The sequence below is a fragment of the Pseudochaenichthys georgianus genome, chromosome 8 (assembly GCF_902827115.2).
Source record: "Pseudochaenichthys georgianus chromosome 8, fPseGeo1.2, whole genome shotgun sequence".
In the NCBI taxonomy this organism is placed as follows: Eukaryota; Metazoa; Chordata; class Actinopteri; order Perciformes; family Channichthyidae; genus Pseudochaenichthys; species Pseudochaenichthys georgianus.
This window is the reverse complement of record NC_047510.2, coordinates 18,200,348-18,212,779: the sequence shown is the minus strand read 5'-3', so window position 1 is coordinate 18,212,779 and position 12,432 is coordinate 18,200,348. Positions and strand designations below refer to the sequence as shown.

General features: G+C 39.9%; 2 protein-coding genes across 2 annotated transcripts; one reads left to right on the top strand and one right to left on the bottom strand.

Annotated features, from left to right (window-relative positions):
* The first annotated feature begins 436 nt into the window (after positions 1-436).
* On the top strand, positions 437-2,383 carry rpp38 (ribonuclease P/MRP 38 subunit). The gene is made up of 2 exons (XM_034089601.2): positions 437-543; positions 1,155-2,383. Exon 2 carries the CDS (start codon positions 1,159-1,161, stop codon positions 2,068-2,070), a length of 912 nt encoding a protein of 303 aa, XP_033945492.1. The 5' UTR covers positions 437-543; positions 1,155-1,158; the 3' UTR covers positions 2,071-2,383.
* A 2,255-nt stretch (positions 2,384-4,638) lies between these two features.
* nmt2 (N-myristoyltransferase 2) lies at positions 4,639-10,165 on the bottom strand. Its single transcript, XM_034089600.2, has 12 exons — positions 9,950-10,165; positions 9,380-9,497; positions 8,464-8,605; positions 8,099-8,217; positions 7,887-7,978; positions 7,668-7,784; positions 7,403-7,573; positions 7,192-7,300; positions 6,924-7,094; positions 6,667-6,834; positions 6,148-6,285; positions 4,639-5,278 (listed from the first exon to the last, which is right to left on the bottom strand). Exons 1-12 carry the CDS (start codon positions 10,060-10,062, stop codon positions 5,258-5,260), a joined length of 1,479 nt encoding a protein of 492 aa, XP_033945491.1. The 5' UTR covers positions 10,063-10,165; the 3' UTR covers positions 4,639-5,257.
* Between the last annotated feature and the right edge of the window lie 2,267 nt (positions 10,166-12,432).

Sequence of the window (12,432 nt, the reverse complement as noted above, 5' to 3'; positions counted from 1 at the left end):
AAAGACACAGAAAGACAGAAGCACAATAACAAGTATATTTAGCCTAGGTGTTTTTTTGTAAATAACAGACGGTGTCAAGAGGAAGATAAGTCCCCTGGTTTGTCGCCTATACTCTAACTGCCATGAGAAAACTCAAAATCAATTTTCCAAAATCCGACACTAGAGGTGGTCTTTAACGCACCGGCAGATGACAGCGCTGACAAGGTGTGCCACAACTGAAAAAAATAAAAATAAACTCTCGCTCTCTCCAGAGGGGCAGGTCAGGGCAAACAGGCCGTTGCCCGGGCAACAATAGTCCGTACCTGTGCACGTCCCTGCACACACACACACACGCGCGCACACACACGCTCTCATTCATTTGCGTGCACAATACATGTCGCACTTTCACTCGAACGCTGGTTGGCGCTGTTTGTCTTGTCCCTTTGTTAATAAAGTTATTTCAATTCAAACAAAATGGCAGCGCCCTATGATCAACCACACGTGTAGTTGGACTGAACCGAACATCAGTATAAAAAAAAAGTAACGTGCTGCATTAAAATTCAGGTAAAGTAACCTAACGTCTCTTTTGTTTGTCAGGCATGTTGTCGACTGTCATATTGTTAATGCTGTAATAATAACAGTCGCTGGTAAAACTGAAGAGAAATTATTTCTTAACTCTTGTTAAAATATTACATTGCACCATCAATAATCACAACTGAAACAATGTCATATTATTTAAAGGCAACATTATTATAATATTTGTATTGTTTATCATTGTTTGTACTAATATGTTTGATAAGAATCCCTAAAATATGGGCAGTAAAGATTTGTAACGAGGAAATTGTCAGTTGTTGTTGTTGTAGGGACTTGTTGTCATTACCATTCATACTTGGATTTACTGCTTTTTATTGAGATTAGTTTATTTTTTATTTAATGTTGTGTTCCTGTCAGTATTACAAACCAATTGCTATAAAAAATAAAGATGATAATTTTTGGATTTGGTTAATTTATATTTGAAAACAAACTTATGGGTGCTCTCTGAAGGAAACACTATAGGCCTAAATGAGAAACTCTAAATATCTTTGGCATGTCGGGGATTTCTTATTACTGATATTGACGGGGTCTACCTGTAAAAGGGTTTCTTCATCATCACTTTTTTCTTGTCTTTATTTCAGAGGTATGGCTGCTGCTGGTAAGCCATCAAAAAAAGAAAGCAAGAAGTACATTCCGACCAAGACCTCCTTCACTTCACCATTCACTCCAAAATGGGGCCCACTCCCCCAAGAAGACATGCATTTTATCCTGAACACAGTGAAGGACAAGCTGGTTTCCATGGGCCTTGAGAAGAAAGAGGTGAAAGTGTTTCGCCCGTGGAGGAAAAAGAAAGACCCGAAACCTGCTGCCACACCAGAGCCTGTTCCCCAGGTCGGTGAGGTGCAGATGAAGGATGCTCCTAAAAACGGCTGGACAGATGTGGCAGCTAGGAGACAACTGGCCATCGGGGTCAACGAGGTCACCAAAGCTCTAGAGAGGAACGAGCTCAGACTGTTGCTTGTGTGTAAGTCCGTAAAGCCGAAACACATGACGGACCACCTGATCTCGCTGAGTGCAACGAGAGGTGTGCCGGCCTGCCAGGTGCCTCGTCTGAGCCAGAGCGTGTCAGAGCCGCTGGGCCTGAAGAGTGTCCTCGCTCTAGGATTCAGACATTGTGCCTCCAAAGATGAAGAGGTGTTCACTGACACTGTTGAGGCCATTACACCCAGAGTGCCCTCCCTGGATGTGGCATGGCTACAAGGTGCATCACCCAGAGTAACATCTGTAGACCCTGTTGATATGGAGGAGGAGGAGGAGGAGGAGGAGGAGAAGGAAGAGGAGAAGGAAGAAGATGGCCAGAAGAAGGGCCAAAAAAGGAAACTAGAGAGTGAAACTGAAACTGTGGCGGTCACAGAGTCTACCTCCTCCTACACTCTGCAACCTCTCAAAGTAAAGAAAATAGTTGCCAACCCGGCAAAGAAAATAAAAAAGGCTATTCAGCGTAAAACAGACTGTCTAGATATAAAAAAGACCATTCCTGTGATTTTGCATGTTTAGTCTGAGTTGTATCTTGGATTTTTAGCGGCCTGAAGAGTATAAGAAAATCTAGTATTTCACCTCCTGTGTGAATCTGATGTTTCAGATCAATTGCTAAAACTAAAAATATCACTAGTTTTTGTTTTATTTTCCTGACATATTGGTCAGCCATAGGTTTATAATCATGTTTGCCAAGACTTGAAACTGGCTTGAGATAGTTGTGTAATTCATTACAAATAAAGAAGTTAACATGTGTTGGAATTAGGGACCCTGACAAAAGTAAGGCTCTGTTGTGTTCCATTGAAATTGAAGTATCAATCGACCGGTTGCTGCATGGAGGGTCAGAAATGTCAAGTTATTTAGTTTATCATATAACTGGCCTGCCGTTTACATGACTTAAAATCACTTCTTTAAAATGGTATGACAAACCGATTTTTTTTGGGGTGACATCTCATTAGCCAGAAACAGGCATAACATAAGATGTTTCTGAATTAAACTGGGTGAGAATTATTAGTTATGTTCTTTAGTAAATATGACTATCTCAAACCAAAATAAAGAATGTTTTTGGGCAGTCTATTTAATATTTCAAACAAAAGTGCATTACTCCTGTCCGTTTTTAAAGTGAGTTTATTCAATCAAATATCCATGCTGGTATAGCCGACTTGTGTTGAAACAGATTGTTATTGGCATGGGGATCATGTCTTAAATGATGCTGGTAAAGGTTCTTCAGCTTTTTCACAGCTTACAATGGATTTGAATAAAAAATATTGTTCTTCAGTTAAAGAAAGCTGTATGTCATTTCAAAAGTACCCCCCTACCCAGAATTCTTAATTTAAAAAACAAAACATCTTTAAATAAGGCAGGTACTTCGGGTTGAGTTCTCACTAAAGGGCGTAGCTAGTAACATCAACGCTAAAAATCACAGCAGCAAAACTGACATGCTCGAAGTTCATTCAAACAGCTGCAGGCAACACATCTGTGACACAACCAACATCCATGAGACATGCCGTTGACTCAGTCTTAAATAAATGCCGATAACATCTGTCTTTGTCAACTCATTTAACCTTTCAATTGTTAAAAAAAAAACATCTTTGAGCCCTGAAGCACTGACTGTCCATCGGTTGTCCCTTTCTTGCTATTATATAAAGGAAAAGGTAACCACAAAGATGGCAGCAGCCTTTACCTCTTGTGTTATGCAGAGCCACATGAACATGAGCATCAAACACAAAGTAACAAACACAGAGCAAGACAATAAAACAAAAATAATGTTGTTAACCTTTGAGTACCGCAGCAGCTCCGGCTCAGAACAAGTGCTCTATCCGTTTTTCATCAAAGATCTCCATCGCTCAGTCAAGCACAGGGCAACGCTAAATACTCCAAACCCTCAAAAATCTGTTTCAAAGTTTCCTATTAAACTGAAAAATCTTGGGGGGGAAAAACAGGAATTGTCTTAAGACATGTTGCAAAGTACAATTATAAATACCAGAACTGATCAAATAATTTTCATTTAGCTGCACAACACATACAAAAAATGACCAACAGTATATTTTTCAGACACACAAAAACAGTACCATTTAAAAAAATAACCTGGAAAAGTTCAAATTTCAAATCGATGCGCTTACCGACACAGGCTTTTGTTTATCCAGCCACTGTGCTCTGAAAACATGCTGTTTATTCTCCAGATACTTTACATGTTGTGATCAGTTCTCTTTGTCATACTTAACCGAGTTAAACATCCTACATCAAGTGAAGGAATTGATGGTTATCTACCTTTTATCAACATAAATGTTGAAGTGCTGTATTTCTTGCAAAAGGCAAAAAAAGCAGTTTCTCTGAGTGGCAATGACTAACTTAAAACTAACCTTGGCTGCTTTCAAGAAGACTTAACTGGGAACAATTTTCAAAGTAGGTAAGCCATAGTTCTACTTTAAAAGTGTCTCTGGACAATAACAGACTGTTTTTGATTTTAATTTTTGATTAAATCTGAATCAGGGTGAGTCCACTCTGGTTGTAGTTTAATTGTTTTTTGTTTCTCTGCCCTGCTTTTGCACTCGGCGTGTTGTCCTATTTTTTTTAGGCTCAGTAACTTTTGCTTCCTTTTTAACTGAACACATATTTCACATGCAGGTTAAACCCTATGCCGAATATACATATATGTTTTCTTAAAAATCAAGTCTAGAAGCTGGTTTATAACAAGAGCTCACATCCCTCGTAAAAACCAAGGTTGTACATGGAACGCAACAAATCTGTTTTGAAATCTGACCCTTTAAAAAAAGGGCTCTTTTGCTTGTTAGGAACTCAACAATTGTGCTTCATTGATGCAATACATTCTTCATCAAAAACCACTTTAAACCAACGTTGTCTGAACAAACTCAGTGACATCTACACTACCTATGAGGAGAACACTTTGGATCAGCCCTCCCAAACCCCAAAACTCACACGACAGGAATAAATATGATCTGGCTTTAAATGTACAGGTAACTATATTTTTAACAAAAGAACATGTACATAAATGCACCAGTTGAATGAGTCCTTTCACGAAGATATCCTTTTTGTGTATATGTGTGTTGTTTGACAGTGTTTGTATGAAAAGAATTTTTTTTTTTTTTTTTTTTTTTAAAATGCTTGATGAAAAGTGTTTTTTTCTTCTATAAGTCAGCTATCACAGAAACACGTTCTTAGCATTTCTAATTCTACTGAGGCCCAACACAGCCAGCAGATAACTTCTGACCACAAAGATGGATAATAACGTGTTAAATGCCTTGAAGACCCTCAGTGGGGACACAATAACTTATCTTTTTGTATTGTGGTCATGTTTACTTTGTTGATTATCATTTACATAGTTCAATGTCAGTGAAATAAAAAGACATGCCAGTCCATGGTAACGACGCTTCTGCTCAGGAAAACAAAATTCACAATGTCAAGGCATCCTCTTGTATGTTTTAAATGTGAGTGTGCATGTCAGGAGCGTTGTACTGTATGAGTTTCTCAGGCATAGCATGACTTCACATTCAGGATGTTGATGATTTTAAGAGTTTTCACCTCCAGGTGAAAGCAGAATGTTTTTTGAACCGTCTTCCGGTCTCCAGGTTGGTTTTACAGTTCTCATTGTCTAGCTTGAGCTACCTGCATGTCCAGGTTAGGTTCAGCTAGAGGTCACTAACAAACCTCTTCATCAGTGTTTGTGTAGCAGCCAGGAAGAGAGCTGCTACTGAAGGACGAGGCCAACCTGGAACACAGAGAGCAAACTGTTACTGACAAACAGAATAGAAACAATTTGTAACTGAAGTGTCGGATGTTATGCATGTGTAAATGATTTATGGGGAAGTTTTTCATAAATATCAAAATATCTGTCAGAGCTATTTTACAAAGCAAGGTTTTTTGTGGTTAGCTAGCCTAAGCTAAAATAAAAAGCTGGCTCTCAACAACTAACTCCTTTGAGAAAAAGGGTCACTTCTATTAATCTATTCTTAGTTTATGGAATATTATATATATGCAAACTTGATGAGTTGTAACATTATATAAGTATTGGCACCAAAATAACATGTGTACATACTGTATGCATGGTGTTGTGTTTCTTTGGCACTACAACCCATATCAGTGATGCAGAAATAATGGTATATCGGAGTTAATAGAATACAGATTAGAGAATTAAAATGTTTTGATCAAATTGATTAAAAAAAGAGTTTTCCACATATCTATAATGGGACAGTCAGACCTAAATGTATTTTGAGGACAACGTTTAAATGTGTTGTATCAAGTTTTGATTTTAAAAGCTGCAGAATTGGCAGTTATCACATTATAAATAAACAGTTTTGCATTATGCTGTAATATTCTCATTTTCAATATTCTCACAAAAGGCAGAAGTAGGCATTTGTTTATCCATATTTGTATGGTAGAAGAGTCAAATGATGCCCCCCCCCTCATGAGAACACACACAGAGAATAATAAATAAAGCCTGGGTTATCAAAGACAGTTAATACACATCGCCCTGGTAGCCGTTATCGCTGATCAAACTAACTGCTGCTTGCTGATATAAATATTTGTTTTAATATATAACTGATATGATCATGAGCTCAGACAGATCCTGCTTCTGACCTTATCAGGGTCCATAGGGGGACATTTCCAGTTGTAGAGGTAATACTGCAGATTTCCATCTCCTATGCCAAACTTGAGCTTCTCCAGGAACACTTTATTCTCCATTAGATCCAGGGCATTGAACACATCAAAACCTTTCTGTTAAACACAAAGAAAGTCACAAACTCAATACCAAAATCAATCACAGAACATCAACAAAGATGATATCCTAAAACTGCAGATTCATTATTTAAGGTCCCTGATGCTGCCCATTTTGTTTGTATTCGCAGCTCTTGACGTTTTATTCATTGTCATAAATGTAAAAGGTATAAAGGGATAGTTTGTATTTTTCACAGTGGGGTTGTATGACGTACAGTAGATGGCAATAGACTGATTCAAATGAGCATGAATAAGTACCTCATATAACCCCACGTCATGAAATCCAAACTCTCTCTTTTACAACTCATAGCATCACAGAACTGGTTTATTATTTGGTAGTGTTATATGATTTACAACCATCTACATAGAGTGTAACTTTACCAGCTTGGCCAGGATCAGAGCATCATTCATTAATTCCAGTAGTGGGGTTTGTGTATGAACGTTGTAAAAAGAGTAGGCAGCCTTCAGGCTCCTGTGTAGAGGGTGATGCATCACGGTGGAGGGCAGAGTGTAGAAACTAGTGAAATCTGTCAGAACACCACCGGCACCCTGAGAACACAGAGAGGCACAACGAAGGTTTGGACGTATGTAGGAATCAACAGTAAGTATCTTGAGGGACAGATAGTAATTTCAGATACCTCTACTACAAATGTGTCAATGATGTTGTCCTGTGGCAAGAACCAGTGAGACACCTCCTCGTCTCCCATAGAAGGAGCAAGCTCGAAGCGTTTGAGGAATTTCAGTAGCAGCTCAGTGACTTGGCGGATGTCACGCCTCTCCATCGGCCGCAGACCTGGGGTCTTGGTGCTCTATATAAGGTGTAGAGAGAGAGAAAAAGAAAAACAGACATTAGTTCCTGCCATAAATAAGGATATTAAAGATTGATCCAGAGATTTATTATTTTACATCTGGTAGTCTGTAGAGCTTCATGGTTCTTTGCAGAGTCATGTTTCTGCTCAGGTGGGAGAACTTCACTTCCACAAGCTTCCTGGGGTTCAAAGAACGGTGCCAGTACCTGACAGAAAAACAAGCAAAAAAGCAAAAGCGTTAAGGACTATTGGTTTCAAAAGAGTTTCTGATGCTGTGTCTCAATGTGTTTCGATACTGCATAGCATACCTGCATGTGGACACAGGTTTAGGCAGCACCACTCCTGCCGTGTATACCGCCTGGAATATTCCTTCAATGTTCACCCTCCGTGTGATCTCTCTGATGAGCACTGGAGCAACACGCTTTGAACGCAGCTTCTTATGGACACACAGGAAGTTGATTTCAACCATTTTCTTCAGTCTGGAGCAGCAGAAGGAGACAAGATGTGCATTGTGGTAAAAATTTAATATTACTGTTTTGATCTAAATGCAAATGATCAGTAAGGAGCACTCACGTGTCATAGATACGTATATCTGCAGGGATGGCACTGATGAAGCCAACAAGCTTCTTATTTGAGGACACCCTCACTCCACAATGCCACTGTGGTAACCAACCAGGGGGACGCAGAGCCCTGAGAGAGGGGACGGGTTTTAGTGGGAGAACAGACTGATGGGTAATTTAACTACATATTGGGGGGGAGTTTATTTGAATAACATCAGAGCTGAAAGCTTACCATTTGAGAAAGTTTGGTGAATAATCAAATCTGAACATGTTGTCATCATCCTCCACATAGTTTTCATTTAACAATGTGTACAGCTCCTTCAGCTGAAAGATAAACCATTTTTTTAGTGTGTCACTTCAACAAAATGTTTTATCCAAAAACTAATCTTGAAAAGGATCAAATAAGTTGAATGTTTTAATGTCTGAGACAAACACTATACTTACTATATCTGCATTGCTGAGATCCAGAGTGTCCCACATAAAGCCTTGAGGTAAGGAATATGGCTCCTGTCTGATGTTTTCTTTGTCAGCTTCTATCGGCCCGTGACTAGTCACCACCTCATCTGCAAAAATAGCACAACTCTTATCAAAGATATACAAAAAAATGTCAATATATATTTCTATTGGAGCTTTGATTTTGCATTTTGTTCAGGTGATAATGATCCAGAGAAAACCCCAACCATTGATGTCTTTAAAAACCATAAGGCTACATAAAAACAATCTGCTTCCGTCAAAACAGCTTAGTCTAATGATACTTATTAAATAAACAATACTTTAGCTCACTCTGCCTAAATTAAGTTTATACTTACTTAGCTTGGGCACAGGCTGGGTGTCCCAGAACTGGTACTTGTGCTTGGATGCATCATCAATGCTCTTTGCTGGACCCTGGCAGGACAGCAGCTCCATGGCTCTTTGGATGTCCTGCAGCTTCTGAATGGGCAAGCCAGGGTTCTACATGTAGAGAGGGGACACGTACACTAATAAGAACATGTACAACAAAGTTAGTACATAACATCCGAATGTCCTTTATGAAACAATTGTCACAACACACACACAGACGGCATGTGCGAGACTTATAACCTCTTCCAAAATAAACCCAAACCCTAAGGATGTTAGGTGCAAGTTTAAGTGATCTCTCCCACTAAACATCAGATCATAGGTCACATGTCCACAGCTGTAGTTCAGTTCATGCACCAGTCAAACACTGTTCTTGGTTTGTTTACTTGCATACTCATAGCCCTGTTTATTTACTAGTATCCCTGCTTTTGTTCAGTCAGAAACATGAGAAACTTTTTATTTACTTATTTTGACAAGTCTGTTATTCTATGAAAGAAACTTGGAAGAGTAAAAGCTTCAGCTCAGCATGAAGAAGCACTGACTTCAATAAGGACAAGTCATGTCACTTATGGAACTTGCATCATCGTGGATTGCAAATTAATGTGGTAGGGAATGAATAAGATAAATACACATATGGGTTTAAAGTGTTGGTATTATTAAATGTAAGCAAATTCTAAACCAATATAATCCCATTAACACTGATCGCAAACAAACTTGGTTTTCTTAGTTTGCTGCCTGTGTGCAGAAATCCTATTCCTTGTGTCCTTGTGTCCCTTTTCCTACTCCTAGTACCTTGTTTACCATCGGCCTGGAACTAGGTTAGTGGGTAATGGCTTAAAATGTGGCCTGAAAAGGGTGTGTTTCCATTTCAGTGGCTCCTCATCGCACCTTTATCTCCTGAGAGTCAGATGCAGAATCAGACTTGGCTCCCCCCGAGCTTGGCTTCTCTTTCTTCCTCTTCTGCTTCTTCTTCTTCCTCTTGGCCCCCAAATCTCCTCCTGGACTCCTACATATGTGAACACAAACACATCATTAAACAGGGGTCACTGAAATGGTTTGACTCTCGGCACACAGAACCAGAGCAGCAGTGAGCTAACGTTAGCTATCATAGCAACGATGACAGCTGAGCTAACCTAACGGTAGCTAACTAACGGTTTGTCTGAACGGCTGGCTGTCATCATGTCATTCAATCAGGATGCTAACAGCTAGCTGAGAGTAAAATATGTATCCGAGGGTACACAGGGATAAAACACCATAAGTGACAACACTTTAAGGTTTCAAATGAGGACTTCTACTGTGGTAACTCGTTTGAAATGAAGGCCTTTTGGCAGACAGCCTGGCTGTTTTTGTGTCGGCTAACGTTAGCTAACTGCGCTAGCCGTTCCCGGCCGAGCACACATAAACACAAACAGGCTTCCTGAGATAACTGCGCCTCCCGACCGGACAGGCCATCCTCACCCTTGCAAATGCTCATTCTCCTCTTCGTTGTCTCCGTCTATCCCGCAGGTATCCTGGTCGTCTAGCTCCAGGCTCTGCTGACTGGCCGCAGATTCACTGTCCTCCGCCATCATAAAAATGTTTTAAAAAATTGCAGCCAGCCACCGTGTATGATCACGGGCAGCGGGCGAGAGATGGAAAAACAAAGAAGTTCTGAAGGAAAGTGCACCGCTTAGAGGCCAATGTGGGGAAAACAGAACAGAGCCGAACTCCACCTTTTATCGTGAACATTTGTTCGAATTAAATCTGATTATAAGCAGTGGTGGAAAACGTATTCATACTCTTTACTTGGGTAAACGTACTAATACCACATTGTAAAACTACTGCATGTTACTTAAATAAAGGTACTTTGTATGTTGGATGGTTTAATCTGAACCAAATAGGCCTAATCATAATTCATACGTTTTCCCTGAGTAGGCTATTGAGTGTCAACATCTGAAGTGATAAAGTAACTAGTAAATAAATCTGTCGGACGTAATGGAGTAAAAAGTATAACATTGGTACCAAAATGTAGCAGAGTAGGAGTATAACATGAAAATACTTAGGTAAAGTACAAGTACCTCAAATGTGTACGTATTTAGTCAGCCACCAATTGTGCAAGTTCTCCCACTTAAAAAGATGAGAGGCCTGTAATTTTCATCCTAGGTAGTACACTTAAGAGACAGAATGGGGGGAAAGAATCCAGGAAATCACATTGTAGGATTTTTAATGAATGAATTGATAAATTCCTCGGTAAAATAAGTATTTGGTCACCAACAAACAAACAAGATATCTGGCTCTCACAGACCTGTAACTTCTTCTTTAAGAGCCTCCTCTGTCCTCCACTTGTTAACTGTATTAATGGCACCTGTTTGAACTCGTTATCAGTATAAAAGACACCTGTCCACAACCTCAAACAGTCACACTCCAAACTCCACTATGGCCAAGACCAAAGAGCTGTCAAAGGACACCAGAAACAAAATTGTAGACCTGCACCAGGTTGGGAAGACTGAATCTGCAATAGGTAAGCAGCTTGGTGTGAAGAAATCAACTGTGGGAGCAATTATTAGAAAATGGAAGACATACAAGACCACTGATAATCTCCCTCGATCTGGGGCTCCACGCAAGATCTCACCCCGTGGGGTCAAAATGATCACAAGAACGGTGAGCAAAAATCCCAGAACCACACGGGGGGACCTAGTCAATGACCTGCAGAGAGCTGGGACCAAAGTAACAAAGGCTACCATCAGTACGCCGCCAGGGACTCAAATCCTGCAGTGCCAGACTTGTCCCCCTGCTTAAGCCAGTACATGTCCAGGCCCGTCTGAAGTTTGCTCGAGAGCATTTAGATGATCCAGAAGAGGATTGGGAGAATGTCATATGGTCAGATGAAACCAAAATAGAACTTTTTGATAAAAACTCAACTAGACGTGTTTGGAAGAGAAAGAATGCTGAGTTGCATCCAAAGAACACCATACCTACTGTGAAACATGGGGGTGGAAACATCATGCTTTGGGGCTGTTTTTCTGCAAAGGGACCAGGACGACTGATCCGTGTAAAGGAAAGAATGAATGGGGCCATGTATCGTGAGATTTTGAGTGACAACCTCCTTCCATCAGCAAGGGCATTGAAGATGAAACGTGGCTGGGTCTTTCAGCATGACAATGATCCCAAACACACCGTCCGGGCAACGAAGGAGTGGCTTCGTAAGAAGCATTTCAAGGTCCTGGAGTGGCCTAGCCAGTCTCCAGATCTCAACCCCATAGAAAATCCTTGGAGGGAGTTGAAAGTCCGTGTTGCCCAGCGACAGCCCCAAAACATCACTGCTCTAGAGGAGATCTGCATGGAGGAATGGGCCAAAATACCAGCAACAGTGTGTGAAAACCTTGTGAAGACTTACAGAAAACGTTTGACCTCTGTCCTTGCCAACAAAGGGTATATAACAAAGTATTGAGATGAACTGTTGTTATTGACCAAATACTTATTTTCCACCATAATTTGCAAATAAATTCTTAAATCAGACAATGTGATTTTCTGGATTTTTTTTTTTCTTCTCATTTTGTCTCTCATAGTTGAGGTATACCTAGGATGAAAATTACAGGCCTCTTTCATCTTTGTAAGTGGGAGAACTTGCACAATTGGTGGCTGACTAAATACTTTTTTGCCCCACTGTATGTGTTATTCATTGAAATAACATAATTACATATATCCGTCTGGTACTATTGAATCAGTATTACAATTCTAGTTTCACATGATTTCAAAAGTGGTATGAAAAAAAGCTAAAAGTGGCTGTTAGAAACTATAGGTCAAAGTGGCAGCTAAGTAAAAACAATAAGACCCACCGTTGGATAAAATTACAAAGTTATAACACTTTATGTTGAGAGGTTTGGTACTGCCATCAATTGACAATCTTATTGAACAGGACATAAAATAAATACAAATTCTCATGCTGCAACTTACTTGAT

Excerpts from the sequence above, each read along its gene's own strand:
- nmt2 (XM_034089600.2), bottom strand. The coding sequence starts at position 10,062 with ATGATGGCGGAGGACAGTGAATCTGCGGCCAGTCAGCAGAGCCTGGAG. Across the intron at positions 9,498-9,949 it reads GAGAATGAGCATTTGCAAGG|GAGTCCAGGAGGAGATTTGG; the intron begins GTGAGGATGGCC and ends TCACATATGTAG. Across the intron at positions 8,606-9,379 it reads CTGACTCTCAGGAGATAAAG|AACCCTGGCTTGCCCATTCA; the intron begins GTGCGATGAGGA and ends CTCTACATGTAG.
- rpp38 (XM_034089601.2), top strand. The coding sequence starts at position 1,159 with ATGGCTGCTGCTGGTAAGCCATCAAAAAAAGAAAGCAAGAAGTACATT.